This window comes from Pimephales promelas, chromosome 11, assembly GCF_988280905.1.
Source record: "Pimephales promelas chromosome 11, fPimPro1.hap1.1, whole genome shotgun sequence".
Taxonomy (NCBI): Eukaryota; Metazoa; Chordata; class Actinopteri; order Cypriniformes; family Leuciscidae; genus Pimephales; species Pimephales promelas.
Genome location: NC_142779.1, coordinates 1,688,348 through 1,702,392, shown reverse-complemented (window position 1 = coordinate 1,702,392; position 14,045 = coordinate 1,688,348). Strand labels below are relative to the sequence as shown.

Below are 14,045 nucleotides of genomic sequence, written 5' to 3'. Positions count from 1 at the left end.
TCTAATTTGCATGTTATGACATCATATGGTGGCAGTAATCATGGATTATAGAATTTTCAGGATGTTTAAATTATAAAATGCAGCACTTCTTTCTCCCCAAAATGTCCATGACCTTCTGTATGCTATATTGCACAACACTGAATGCTCAGGTATATAGTAAGTAGTAGAGCCCGACCGATAAAGGATTTTGAAGGCCGATACCGATATATCGGCCGATTTTTTTTTTATTAAATATTGTTGGATTTCACACACGTGTAAAAGAAAAGCGAACTTTTCTGCACAAGATACGTTTGATACTTTTTCTCTATGTCTAAATGTTCACTCCTCGCAAGTATAACTTACATTTTACAATGCAGGGACTGTAACTAGAGATATACTAGTTATAAATACAGTAATCATTACTTTATTTAGGCAGAAAAAGTTCATTGTTGTTTCCAAGCTCATTAATGTTAACGTTAGCGGTCTTCCACTGATGATAGTGGCATTAGCTAGCTTTGTGGTTAGCTAGTCTATGATTAACAATAGATAACATCATACTGCAAATTGTAAAACATTCATTTTCAATATAACAGGCCAAGGAGAGATGATTAAAGTGAGTTTCGTCCATTTTAATTTTATTTTTGAAATATTCATTTATCGGCCATTATAACTGCCGATACCAATATTATGGAAAATGCCTAATATCGGCCGATATATCGGTCTGGCTCTAGTAAGTAGTAAACAAACTGTATAAATACGTACTATTAAATGGTAGAAACAACCTGACTGCATGTAGTGGTTGGCCTTTTGCTGTAGAGATTTTCCATTTACTACAAACAGTAGGCACTCTGATTCCATGTATGGGGCACATATATATTAGTCATATGATATGACATTTCATTCACACTTCACCTCGTCGAACGTTTCCAGTGGTATTAGACAAAGTCTCCACCACAATACGGTCTCCGCGATTGATCCGCTAGCAAACTAGCTCCGCTTTTTCAATGCGCTGATTGTATGGAAGCATGACGTTTTTTTGAGTCAAGGAGGAAGTATGACACGTCTGCCATCCAGTGGAGGAGAGGTCGAACGAAATTCGACACTCGATTTGACAAAATCGGCCATTTTATTCAGTGCTTCAATCTTGTTAACTCGACCGTGGCGCTTAGAGGGTTAAAACAGGTGCTACAACGGTGGCTGTTACTGGCTATTTAAATCTAGCGGGTTTGATGTTGTCTGACCAATCGGTGATCTGCAGTGTTTTCACGTCACATTTTAGTATCGGTACGGTACGCTTGGTACCATTTAAAGCGAGCCGTACCGTACCATACAGTGAAAAAGAGCCATTACACACACACATAATGACATCAGCTGTAATCATACACGCTGAATATGGATGATCCAAAGAAATATGGATACAAAATGATCAAACCGTGCAGCTGTCTTCTTAGGTAGCATATTGAAATAGAGTCTCATAAGTGAGAGACTTGACTATGGTATTGTTAACCCTTGTGCATCAATTAAAAAAAGTTACACATAGGTAAAAAGAGGACAAAAATGTCCATGTCAAAAAACTGTCATAAAAAGCACAGACTTAAGTTTGGTATCATTTTAAAGAAGACCCTTTGCAGATTATTGCTGAAGTAAAAAAATAATACTAAGTAAATCCCCAAAAAAAGTTACATAGGTATAAGTTTATGAAAATTATTCATAAAAAAATATTTTATATAAAATATATATTTTATAAATCAGGTTGAACTCAAAACTGCAATAAAATCAAAGCCATATATCTAAATAGGTTGTGTTCCAAATTTGAGGATGATATCTTAGACGGCTGCATTTATGAAAAAGAAACACCTAACCCTAAAAAAATTCTAACAAAAGGTTTCTCAGCTGTTTTTTGTTGTATTAGGTGTCCTAAATAGCATACTAAAAGTTTACCAAAGTTTGACCACTAGAAAGGTGTAATTTTCAAGATGGCGTCTAAGATGGACAAGAAGCCCTTAAAATATCCTACCTCCTTCATTATTTGACTTAGCAAAGTAATATTGGTGTCTAACCCCATTTTTTCTGGGTCTATGAATCCATTGGATTCACTAAATTGCACTGACATGATTACAAACTTATGGAATATATGATTTTGTGAGATTACTGTAAGGATTTATCTTTGTTTGGGGTGAACCAGAGATGTAAACCATTTAGCCTGTCATGTTATTCCTACTCAGTACGTGTTTTTGGACACATACCCTTTTTTTGCTAAAACACAGACTTTGCATTCAATGTAAAAAAAAATTTTTGCACCCAAAAGTAACTTAAATTGGATTGTATAACTCGGATCATAAAAAAAATCTAAATTAGCCCGAACAGAGGCCTGTGTGTGAACCCCCTAAAAAGGTCACTCATTTCAATTTGAATAAGGTGTAATGCATCCTCTATAGATGTTTTTTGAGTATACAGGGGGCATTATACTAAACCCAACAAAATTAAATGCACAATTTTCAGCAATTGACATTGTTGAATTAGCTTGAGGAAAAAGTACACTCCAAATGCAATTTTGACCATGAGTCATGTTGTTATAATCCAAGAAACTTTCCCCATTTGCTGTAAAAACTTAAGAGATGGCTCTGATGTGGTTGAGGCTCATCAGAAGGTAGCTGATGGAATCAACAACGCAAGTGTACAAAGAGCCGACGATGATGTTCCGCTGGTGAAATAGTACTCAAAATGTCGACGGTGTCGAGAATAGTACATAAATAAAAAAGACATTAAAATCCAACAAGAGAATAAAGCTGAACCACCAAAAAGAAGTGTTCCTTTCAACAGCCAAACCGATTGCCTTTTCTGTTGAACTAACACATGGAAGTAAAGACACAAGTAGTGTTCAGACTGATATGCTCGCAGAGTCCATTCTTGAATGTTGTGACAATCATGCAGATCAATGGGCTTACTTGACTCTTTGCGCTACAACCTTTTTAGCAAGAAAATCGTTACCGCCAAATCATTTGTTACCCCAGAACGTCTGCCTCCAACTGAGTACTCAACCAAATACCACTGCCAAAGAGTTTACTTCCAGATCATGGTGTGGATTGGAAAGGAAAGTGTCATGAACACAGTGAATTAGGGATGGAAACTGCTGGACAACCAGTTCCTGCTAGTTATGACCAGTAAGACTGCTGCCCCAGAAAGCCTCCTGCAGATCGATGATCCACTGTAATTGCACAACTACCTGCCGAACACAACCGTGCAGTTGTAGGGCATATGGACTACCATGCATGCTTGCTTGTGGATTGTCAAGTTAGGAATTGTGAGAATCACTATAATCAACCTCTATGGGAGCAAGAGTGTGACGACTAATGGTAATAGTCACAGTACAAAAAAGTATAAAAAATAAACCAGAATTAGAGGAAACAAATAGAAAAAGATATGTATAAATAAGAAAAGTATAAAAAAAAAAGAAAAGAAAAGGGAAAAAAAACACTCATTATAAAAAATATTAAAAAATAAGACAAAAAATTAAAAGGGGTTAGTGGTACTGAGCCTTCACGTGGCAGCCCTGTTTTGACTCATTTTACAGTGCCACACAGTTCTAATGAATTTATTCATTATTGGAATTAAAAGAATTGTTATGAACTACAGAAACCACCAACACTAGGCAAAATGGTATGAGAAAGGAGAAATATGCAATTACTTAAGGGAAATTTTACTTATTTTTCGCATAAATATGCTTGTAACCAATTGCTTTAATATATACTAGCACTTGAAGTCCCTTATCTACCATGCAAATATGCTAATTATAATATTACATGGCCAAAACATCTATCAGGCACCAGTATTCCTGGTCTAGGAGGAATACAAAGGAGTAATGGTCATTTTATAGACCTGACGGCTGCCATTTTGAAAATGGGGCCTTTCTTGGAGTCAAACTTTGGTAAACTTTTAGTATGTTTTTAAGTACATCTGATACTACTATAAACCACTGAGAAACCTTTTGTTAGAATTTTTTTGGGGTCAAGCCATATTTGCAGCTGACTATCTCAAAAAATGAGCTTTCGGTAACAGTTTGTTTGGGCGTAGTGACATATTTTCCCCATTGGGTGCCAGCAAAACCCCACTGGAGCTCACAGTGATTGCAGTTTTTCTCTCTCAGTATTACAAACACACACATAACACACATACTAACCACACTCTGACATCCATACAAAACACACATAATTTATCCAGTTGGCTCTGTAGTATGCCGAAGCAGAAAACAGGAATAAAGCGATATTTGTTTATAGGCCAAACTTTAAAAAAAATGGCACCATCTGATAAAAAATAGTAAAAAAATTAAATTTTGAAGTCTTGCCATCAGAATGAAAGCCTCTTAACAAAGATTGCATAATTTTATAGTTAACTGAACCAGGGATTAAAATTGCAGTTTTAATGGTTTTCAATGGGGACATTTTTGTCCAAAAGGTGCTGAGAGGGAGTATTTTTTGTACCTAATGCAAAAAAATATTTTTTTAAGAAAATGACGGTGAAATAGTAGAATAGTTAGCTTTAACACAGGCAAAGTGATCAAAAAAACAAAACTGAAAAGGACAAAAATGTCCATAAGGATGCACAAGGGTTAAGCTGGATTTCCTTTTCTGCAAAGGACACTTGTGATTCTACGTCAGAATTCAGCCAGATGAAAATGTCTTAGAAGGCCACATAATGTACTGTTGGGAAAGCCCTTCGAGCCTATGTAGACAGCTCGCCAGATTTTGGAACGGAGCCACAGTGTGATTGGTTAACAGACGCTGGTGTAAACAGGAATTAAAGCCCTGCAGTGCTGCCGTACCCTGTAATTGTCCACATAACGGTCTTCCTTCTCTTTGGACTGCACTGCGATGGGTTTGCTGAGGTTCCTGTTACATCAAAAAGAAAAACAGAAAGGAAAAATCTTTATTTGTATACATTTCTATATATATATATAAGGTCAACAGTTTAGAATAATTGCGATTTTTTTTATGTTTTCGTAAGTCCACCAACTAGGATAGATTTGATGCTCAAGAAACATGATTATTATCAATGTTGAAAACAGTTGTGTTGCATCATATCATAAATATGATATGAAAACATCATATTTAAGTGGAAACCGTGATTCACTACCGTATTTTTTTTTTCATTCAGCAAGAATGCATTAAATTGATCAAAAGAGACAGTAAATACATTTATGATACAAAAGATTTATATTTCAAATCAATGCAGTTCTTTTAAACTTTCTATTCATCAGAGAATCCTGAAAAATAAAATGCATCACAGTTTCAACACAAATATGAAGCAGTATATAACTATTAAAACTTTATAATTTATATGAGAATTAATAATTATGTGTTAAAAAATACTGAAAATTAGAATATGGTTCCATTTGTACTATTTCATAGTTTTGATGACCAGCGAGAGCTAACACTATTATTAATGGGCCAAGAAATCAGTTGATGAACTTAAAACCATCAGCTAATTTATCAGCAGGGCTGGGTATCGATTCTTTTCGATTTCGATTCGCAAGCTCTAAATTCGATTCCTGAATCGACTCAATGATTACTGATTTAATACTGATTTATAAAAAAAAATTAATAAAAAGAAATTTAGAGCCACAAACCTGTATATTAAACTCTTTTTATTTTAGGTACACTTGGGTACATTAAAACCCAACTTCAAATGCATACAATGAATAGACAGGATTTTGATGCAAGATGAAAATTTAATGCTGAGAACTGACCAGTCAGAACAGTCAACTCGATCAATCAGGATCAGGTTATTTTATGTTTAAGATAAAACTAGCATAAAATCTCACAGCATTAGCTGTAACATGGAGGCTGCAAGGCTATAAACAATGTAGAAAAACTCTATTTTTGGGAGACAAATAAATAAATATGGATTGTTTTTTTTGCCCAGACCTATTTATCAGGCTATCACTAAGGCCAAATCGTTTTTTTCACGTGCCTGGCGGATTTTTTCTATTATTTTCAATGGGAGCGCCGCGTTTTTTAAAACGCCATGAGCGTAACGAGGCGCTGAGCATTTTTTTGTAGCCGACAGTTGAAGAATGTTGAAGCAGTTGTGACTCATCACTGTCACTTTTTACCCAGCTGTCCAATCACAGTGGAGGAGGGGCGGGGCTAACACCACACCGACCAACTGTCACAACATTCTTTCTGTACAACGACATCAACCAGTAAAGATAACCGAACAAAATGGATGAAAATTTGATTATTAACATGAAACAAATTATCTGCGAAATGTTTCTGCGGATATTCTGTGTCATAGCAACGAAACGACTCAACGGAAAAAACCAAAACGCTCTCAAACGCCCACAGCTAGGCGTCTAGCGTTATCAGCTGGTTAAAAACGCTACGGTGGACAATGAAAAACGGCATTGAAATACAGTAATAATGCTCTGACCTGTAAATGGAGGCCTCCTGCAGGTCCAGAGTCTCACTGATGTAGTCTCTCAGGATGAAGGGGAAGACGGGATACTGCATGAGGTCGTTGAAGGAGCGGCCCGCGTGCTTGTTGAGGTGAGTGAGGTACTCAAAGTTGGTGATCTGTCCTGAGCTCCACAGGTGCGTGAGGGCCGTGATGTTGCCGTACTCCAGCAGGTTGGGCAGGTCTGAGGTCAGGATGTTGTGGTAGACGTCATCACGAAACTGAAACGGAGACGAGAGAGGAAGTTACGGTTGGGCAAGATTATGAATTATGGAATTGGGTCTCTTTCAATTCATGAGTGGGAATTTATTCATTCAATAATTTAATTAATAATTATATATTTTTTTCATTTATTTGTGCAAATTTATACACGTATAAATAAATATATACACTACCAGTTAAAAGTTTTAGATCGATAAGATTTTTTTTATGTTTTTAAAAGAAGTTTCTTCTGCTCACCAAGGCTGCAATTATTTGATAAAAAATATTTAAAAAAAACAGTAATATTGTGAAATATTATTACAATTTAAAAGAGCGGTTTTCTATGTGAATATATAGTAAAGTGTAATTTATTCCTGTGATCAAAGCTGAATTTACAGCATCATTACTCCAGTCTTCAGTGTCACATGATCCTTCAGAAATGATTATAATATGATGCTCAAGAAACATTTATGATTACTATCCATGTTGAAAACAGTTTTTTACATTTTTATTTCAGGATTCTTTGATGAATATAAAGTTCAAAAGAACAGAATTGATCTGAAATGGAAAGATTTAATCACTACCATTCAAAAGTTTGGGGTCAGTAAGAATTTATTTTTTATTTTTGGGGGAAAGAAATTAGAAAATACTTGTATTCATCAAGGATGAGTTAAATTGATCAAAAGTTACAGTGAATACATTTATAAAGTTAGAAAAGATTATATTTTAAATAAATGCTGTTCTTTTGAACTTTCTATTCATCATAGAATTTTTGGGGGGGAAAATGGCACACGCCTGTTTTCAACATTGAAAATAATAATTTGTGTTTTTTGAGCATAAAATCAGTATATTAGAATGATTTCTGAAGGATCATGTGACACTGAAAACTGATGTGTAATCAGCAACAGTAATGATCTTGAAAATTCAGCTTCCAAATTACATTTTAAAATAGAAAACAGTCATTTTAAATTGTCATAATATTTCACAATATTACTGTTTGTCATTTTTAGTTTTCATCAAATAAAGCAGCCTTGGTGAGCAGAAGAGACTTCGTTTAAAAACATAAAAAAATCTTACTGATCTAAAACTTTTGACCGGTAGTGTATATATTAGGGCTTGGAGAACAAAAGTATTCACCGAACTATCATGATTTTTTTGTTTACTGTTTTAAAATTCCAGAATCGAAACTAATACAAATTAAATCGCTCTATTTTTGTCCTTGCTTATAGACAAGGTTGACAGAAGTTACCCACTTTTGTTACAACAGAGGATCAAATGTGACGTTATCTATGAGTGTTGAGTGACGTAATATCCAAAGTGTTTGCGTGGAAGAGACGTGAGACTAGGGGTGGGGGAAAAAATCGATTCTCGATGCATCGCGATGCGGACGTGGACGATCCTGAATCGAATCACAAATGTCAAAAAATCGATTTCAAAAAAAAATTTTTTTATATGTATTTATAATAACGTAATATTGAAGGAACGCGAAAGACGGAACTCTGAAGCGCGGAAGTGCAGTGGCGGGACCGTCTGTGGCGTGCACATAACAGAGATGAGATGGCACGCGAGATCCAAACACTTTCCTTGTTAGGTTAAAAGCTGACGTGTGGAAATATTTTGGCTTCTGAAGTTGAAGGGGGAAAGGAGCTGGACAAGAGCCGCACTAGTTGTACGCTTTGTGGAATAAAACACGACAAATATGATAAGCCATATGACACCTTTCCAGGCAGCCAGACGAGGAAAAACACTCGGCTGCACCAGTCGTTATATTATTTATTTACTCCAAGTATGCTCCTAGTTCAAGCACACATTTATTTTCCTGGTCGGTCTTTGTAATGTTAATAAAATATATTGTGCATTAATTCTTTATGGGTCATTACTTTGTACTTTTAAAGCAAATTATTTATAGTCACACACAAAAGCTTCAGATAATCGATTTGTAACATTATAAATGTCTTGACCTTTAACTTTTGATCAACTTAATTTATCCTTGATGAATAAAAGTATAGATTTCTTTTTTCTATTGCCCAAAAAATTAAATAAAAATTCTTACCGACTCCAAACATTTGAACGGTATTGTTTAATGTTACAAAAGCTTTCTATTTCAGATAAATGCTGTTCTTTTGAATTTCTAGGTGATTCTCTGAATCGGGTGCCCTTCAAGTCCCCCAAACTTGCTTCAAATATTTTCAATTGAAGGAAATCACAAAATACATTTTAATGCTGTCAATTAATAGAACCAGGTGCATTTGCATTATAATGCAACAAAATTGCTTTTGAAAAAAAAATTGAAAGTTAATAAATTTAAAGATAATGAGTTGCCCAAGTAGTAGACAACAAGCATGTTTGCATGTCCTCACTAACCATCATTATATTTTCAATGAATATCAAACAAATAAAAAGTGCAATTAATACCAAAATGTTGCTGCTGCTAATATAATCATATGTTGGTCTAGTGTATTTTCGTTTACTGTTGTGAAATGGAAAATCAATAATCGGTAATAGAGAATCGTTAATAATCGAAAATCGACTGTAATCGAATCGGGACTTCAATAATCGCAATCGAATCGAATCGGGAAATCAGACAGATTAACCACCCCTACGTGAGACTGAAACATATACTGAGAGAGAGATAAGACAATAGAGCTGCACGATTCAAGACTGTGATCTCCATTCAAACACCCACGCGATCTTCTTCCATTTCATCTGTCTATTAAACCTTTGACAAAATCATATCGCAACACTCAAATCTGTGTTGCCGCTGACCCAGAGAGAGTCTCATGAAACAGCTTCACAAGCAGCCTTTTCCACCTCATAGTATCATTATTTCTGTGATACAATAGTTTAAATGATCAAAAAAAAGTTCAAATATACACGCTGATGTCTACAGTAGAGATCAAAACTTATACTGAAAAACAAATTATTTAAAACACTACGATTACAGCAGTTACGTAGCTAAACTTAGCAGCTAATGCTCGTGTGTTTGACAATGGCATTGTTACCTTGGCGGTATCAAAGGCGAGCAGCAGCGTCCTGCCGTTAGTGAGGAAGATCTCCATCGCATTATCTCTGAGCTGCCACCAGCGCTTGTGAACCTCCTTTATCTCCTCGTACGTCCAGGAGAAGGAGGCCGGTTCTGTCTCTCCATCAGGACTCTGGGGGAAAAGCACACATTGTGAACCTCTAAAACACACATAACATCTATTAGCAGTGGGTGGAGTGACCAAAATCTAGTCTCATGGAATGACTGTAAAAGTATTTATAAGTTGCTGGAAAAATAATGCAATTGTTTTTAGATCAGGGTTATTTTCATAAACTAATACTTATACTATATTTATTCTACAAAACATCACAGAATAGTGCATAAGTATGTGACTTGGGACACACCTATTAGCTTATTTTATTTCTACTAGTTGCCTAGGTAATATTTCTCAATTTTTATTTGTACTAAAATAACTAAAAATAACAAAATATAGTGTAAAAAAACAGACAAAAAACCTAATCCAAACTATATATATTTTTGAATAAAATAAATAAACAAAATTAACAAAAATATACAACAAAACAACTAAAAGTTTAACTAAAATAAAAAATTATTAAAAAAATATGAATACAAGCTATAATAGTATATCAGTAACTAATATAACAGATATTATATAATATAATATTATTAACATATAATAGACTAGTTCAAATAATAAGGTAAAGCCTATTTTGGAACGATTTAATAAATTAAATACTTTACAATTATTTTCACTTTTTTATTTGGAACTTGATGGACAAAAAACCCAAAAGATCAGATTGCTCATGATGAACATTCATCCAAACGTTTAGGAATAAAAAGCATACTTGGTTATCATGCGTCTCAGCAACATTATCCTCCACAAAGTACATCCCAGATTTTCCTGCAGAACACAAAAAACACAACAGATCATTTTAGCGGCCAACACAAGGATCACGTGATGGAGGTTTCGAACGAGTCTTACCCAGCAACAGCTCTCCTGCCATCTCTCTAGAGGGCGCCACACTTATGCACCTTCTCGTGAACCTAAAACAGAAGAGCAAACGTTTTGGGTTTTGAAATGCTGTGGCGATGAACCCTTGATGTGCTTGTTGTGAGGTGAGAGTACCTGATGGGCTCGCTGGTGGCTTTGTCCTTCACTATGGAGGAAGAGGAGTAAGCCTTGTCCTCAAAGAGGAATGCTAGCGGAGCCTTGATGGCATCTGTGATGGGCAAACCACACGCATGAGATCAATCCATCAGCTGATCAATCATATTACATTTCTGTTAGTGGCAGTGTCATATTGATTTGTTCATCTAAAAAAACATGGTCGGGTCACATTTCATCCCAGTCCGAAAAACTATGAATTAACTTGCATGCTGATATTCTTATTTACTTATATTTGTTGCTTTACTTATACAATAATTTACTTACAATTTTACTGATATAGTATTTAAATATTTATTTATTATTATGCATTTAGTAACTTACTAATTTGCTTCCCAATTTTATTCATTTATGTACTTATGCATACTTGTTTGTTTACTTGTTATTTTTTTTTTAATTAAAATTCTTATTATTTATTTTTATTTACTTAATTTACTTACTAATTTTACTGATACAAGTATTTAAATATTTATTTATTTATTATTATTTATTTAGTAACTTACTAATTTACTTCCCAATTTTATTCATTTACGTATGTAAACGTAATACGTATTTAAAAAAAATATTTTATTAAAATTCTTCTTATTTATTTTTATTTACTTAATTTACTTACTAATTTTACCGATACAAGTATTTAAATATTTATTTAATATTTTTAACTTTATTAGTAACTAACTAATTTAACTAACTAATTTTAACTAATTTAACTTTATTAGTAACTAACTAATATTAGTAACTTACTAATTTACTTACCAATTTTATTCATTTACGTATTTACGTATACTTGTTTGTTCACTTATTATTTATTTACTTATTTTACTGATATAATTATTTACTTATTGATTTACTCATTTAGTACTCAACTTATATGTTAATTTTCTTATTTATTTACTTACTAATTTAGTAAATAAAGTATAAATAAGTTATTTTCTTTATTTACTACCTTTTGAAATTGCTTTTTTACATATGTATTTTTAATATTATTATATACTTATTAATTTACTTACTAATTTAATACCATTTTTACTTATATACACATTTTCTTATTTACAAACTAATTTTACTGATACACTTATTTACATATTTAATATTATTACTATTTTTTTAATTTAGAAAATTAATTATAATTTAATTTAGAATTTAATTTAAATTGAACTTTTAATAAGTTTGTAAATAAGTAAATACTAATCAACTAATTAAATTACTTATTTAGTTATACTTATTTATTATAAGTAAAATTGAGAACTAAATTAGTTATTAAAAAAACTATAATAATAAATATGTAAATAAGCGTATCAGTAAAATTAGTTAGTAAATAAGAACATTTGTATATAAGTAAAATTGGTACTAAATAGTAAGTAAATAAGTAATTTAATAAGTTGATTAGAATATATTTTATTTACTTATAAACTAACTTAATAAATGAATAAGTAAATAATAAATAAATATGTAAATAAATAATTTAGCAACTAATTTAGTTCCCTATTGAACTAATATATTCATTTTCTTTTTTATTTATTTACTTATTAAATCTACATACTTGGGAAAATCGTTCAAGAACATATCTAGGTCATTTTTCACCACATTTGTTTATGCTACGAGTAAATAAACTGCATCATGAAAATACATTAAAAACTAGTATAGTATAGAATATCATGAGCTGATGTTGTGAAGTGCTTTCTTCAGTCACCGTCTAGCTTGCGGCGGTCTTTGAGCAGATATTTGTTGGGGATGGTCAGGTAGCAGCGCTGGAGGCGTCTCCGCTCTCGGTTGGGTCCCTCGGTGGGATCCAGCTGCCAGGACGTGGGGTAAGACGACTGATCGTACCACACCGCCCTGTTCCACGGGGAAAGATAACATCAGTATGGACCAACAGGAGGATGAGTAAACGTAGCGGTGTAACGATGCCCTCATGTCACGATTCAATACATGAACTCACGGGACCATATTATTGCAATTCTCCAAGACACATGATAAAATGTTAACAAAAAATGTACTGTTGATTAAAATGCTAAATTTGGTTTTACATTGTGTGTGTAAATGAATAGACTTGGACTTCTGGAAACCCAAAGCACAGGACAATAGAGACACCAGAATAACAATATTGATGATTCTGAAGCTGAAAATACTGAATTATTTTAGACGATTATGCTTCTATTCTGGACTAGATATATTTTAAATAATGTAGGCCACTTTGTACTGGTAACATTGGCATCATCAGGACCCCCATTGCATTATTATACACTATATTCAACATTATATATAGTAGTTTAATGTAGTGGAGACACTATAACTCTGAAAACGTGTAATCTCTGAAACCAGTAATGTTTATTTTGGGTGAACTATCCACAGTACATATTGTTGCATTTTTGTATTGCGATATATATTGTGACACCCCTAGTAAACGATGACTAGGGTTGTAGTGAGCGATGCTGACCGGTCGTGCGTGAGCTGATGCACGAGCTCCTGCCAGTGCCGGCTGGCACTCAGGTCGGTCTTGTAAAGGCCTCTGATGTGTTGCATGACCTTCTTGCGCTCCATTCCCTGCCTGAGAGACACGTTCTGAGTGATGTCAGCGGCGATCTTCGAGATGTCCTTCGACTTCCCATCCAGCCTCTGCAACAAGCTGAAACGAAGCAACAACAAAAAATAGCAGAGAAGTGCACGCACTTGTTTGAGTATTATTTTAGTTAACATTATTATTACTACCTTAGTTAGCATGAACTAAGAATGAAGAATACTTCTTCAGTTAATGTTAATTTAAAAATGTGTATTTGTTACTTTTAGTTAATGCACTTTGAACTAACATGAACAAACAATTAGAGCCAGACCGATATATCGGCAGACCGATATTAGGCATTTTCCAAACTATCGGTATCGGCAGTTATAATGGCCGATAAATGAATATTTCAACAATAAAATAAAAACGGACGAAATACGCTTGAACCATGTCACGAGTGTTGGAGTTGTATAGTTTGTCCACCAGAGGGCACTCTACACCGTTCCTGTTGGCAACACTCGTTGAGTTGGTCATTGTTTGAATAACAATTAAAAGAACATCCCCATCAGTTCTCTTAACTCAAATAAGCAGGACAAAATTTGTGGCTATCATGTCCAGTTTAAAAAAATAAATAAATAAAATATCGGCCGATATATCGGATTTTAAAACCCCAAAATATTTGTATCAGTATCGGCCTTCAAAATCCTTTATCGATCAGGCTCTACAAACAATGAACAGCTGAT

At 33.9% G+C, this 14,045-nt stretch overlaps 1 protein-coding gene across 4 annotated transcripts in view; it reads right to left on the bottom strand.

Moving 5' to 3' along the window:
- The window catches only part of lyst (lysosomal trafficking regulator), a 116,540-nt gene that overhangs the window by 14,624 nt on the left and 87,871 nt on the right, over positions 1-14,045 (bottom strand). For all 4 annotated transcript variants that reach the window (XM_089116723.1, XM_089116724.1, XM_089116725.1 and 1 more), the window contains 8 exons: positions 13,240-13,428; positions 12,493-12,638; positions 10,764-10,857; positions 10,620-10,681; positions 10,483-10,538; positions 9,636-9,788; positions 6,409-6,653; positions 4,802-4,868 (listed from right to left, as the gene is read on the bottom strand). In XM_089116723.1, coding sequence (XP_088972849.1) covers positions 4,802-4,868; positions 6,409-6,653; positions 9,636-9,788; positions 10,483-10,538; positions 10,620-10,681; positions 10,764-10,857; positions 12,493-12,638; positions 13,240-13,428 — 1,012 coding nt within the window. The remainder of the gene's footprint in view (positions 1-4,801; positions 4,869-6,408; positions 6,654-9,635; positions 9,789-10,482; positions 10,539-10,619; positions 10,682-10,763; positions 10,858-12,492; positions 12,639-13,239; positions 13,429-14,045) is intronic.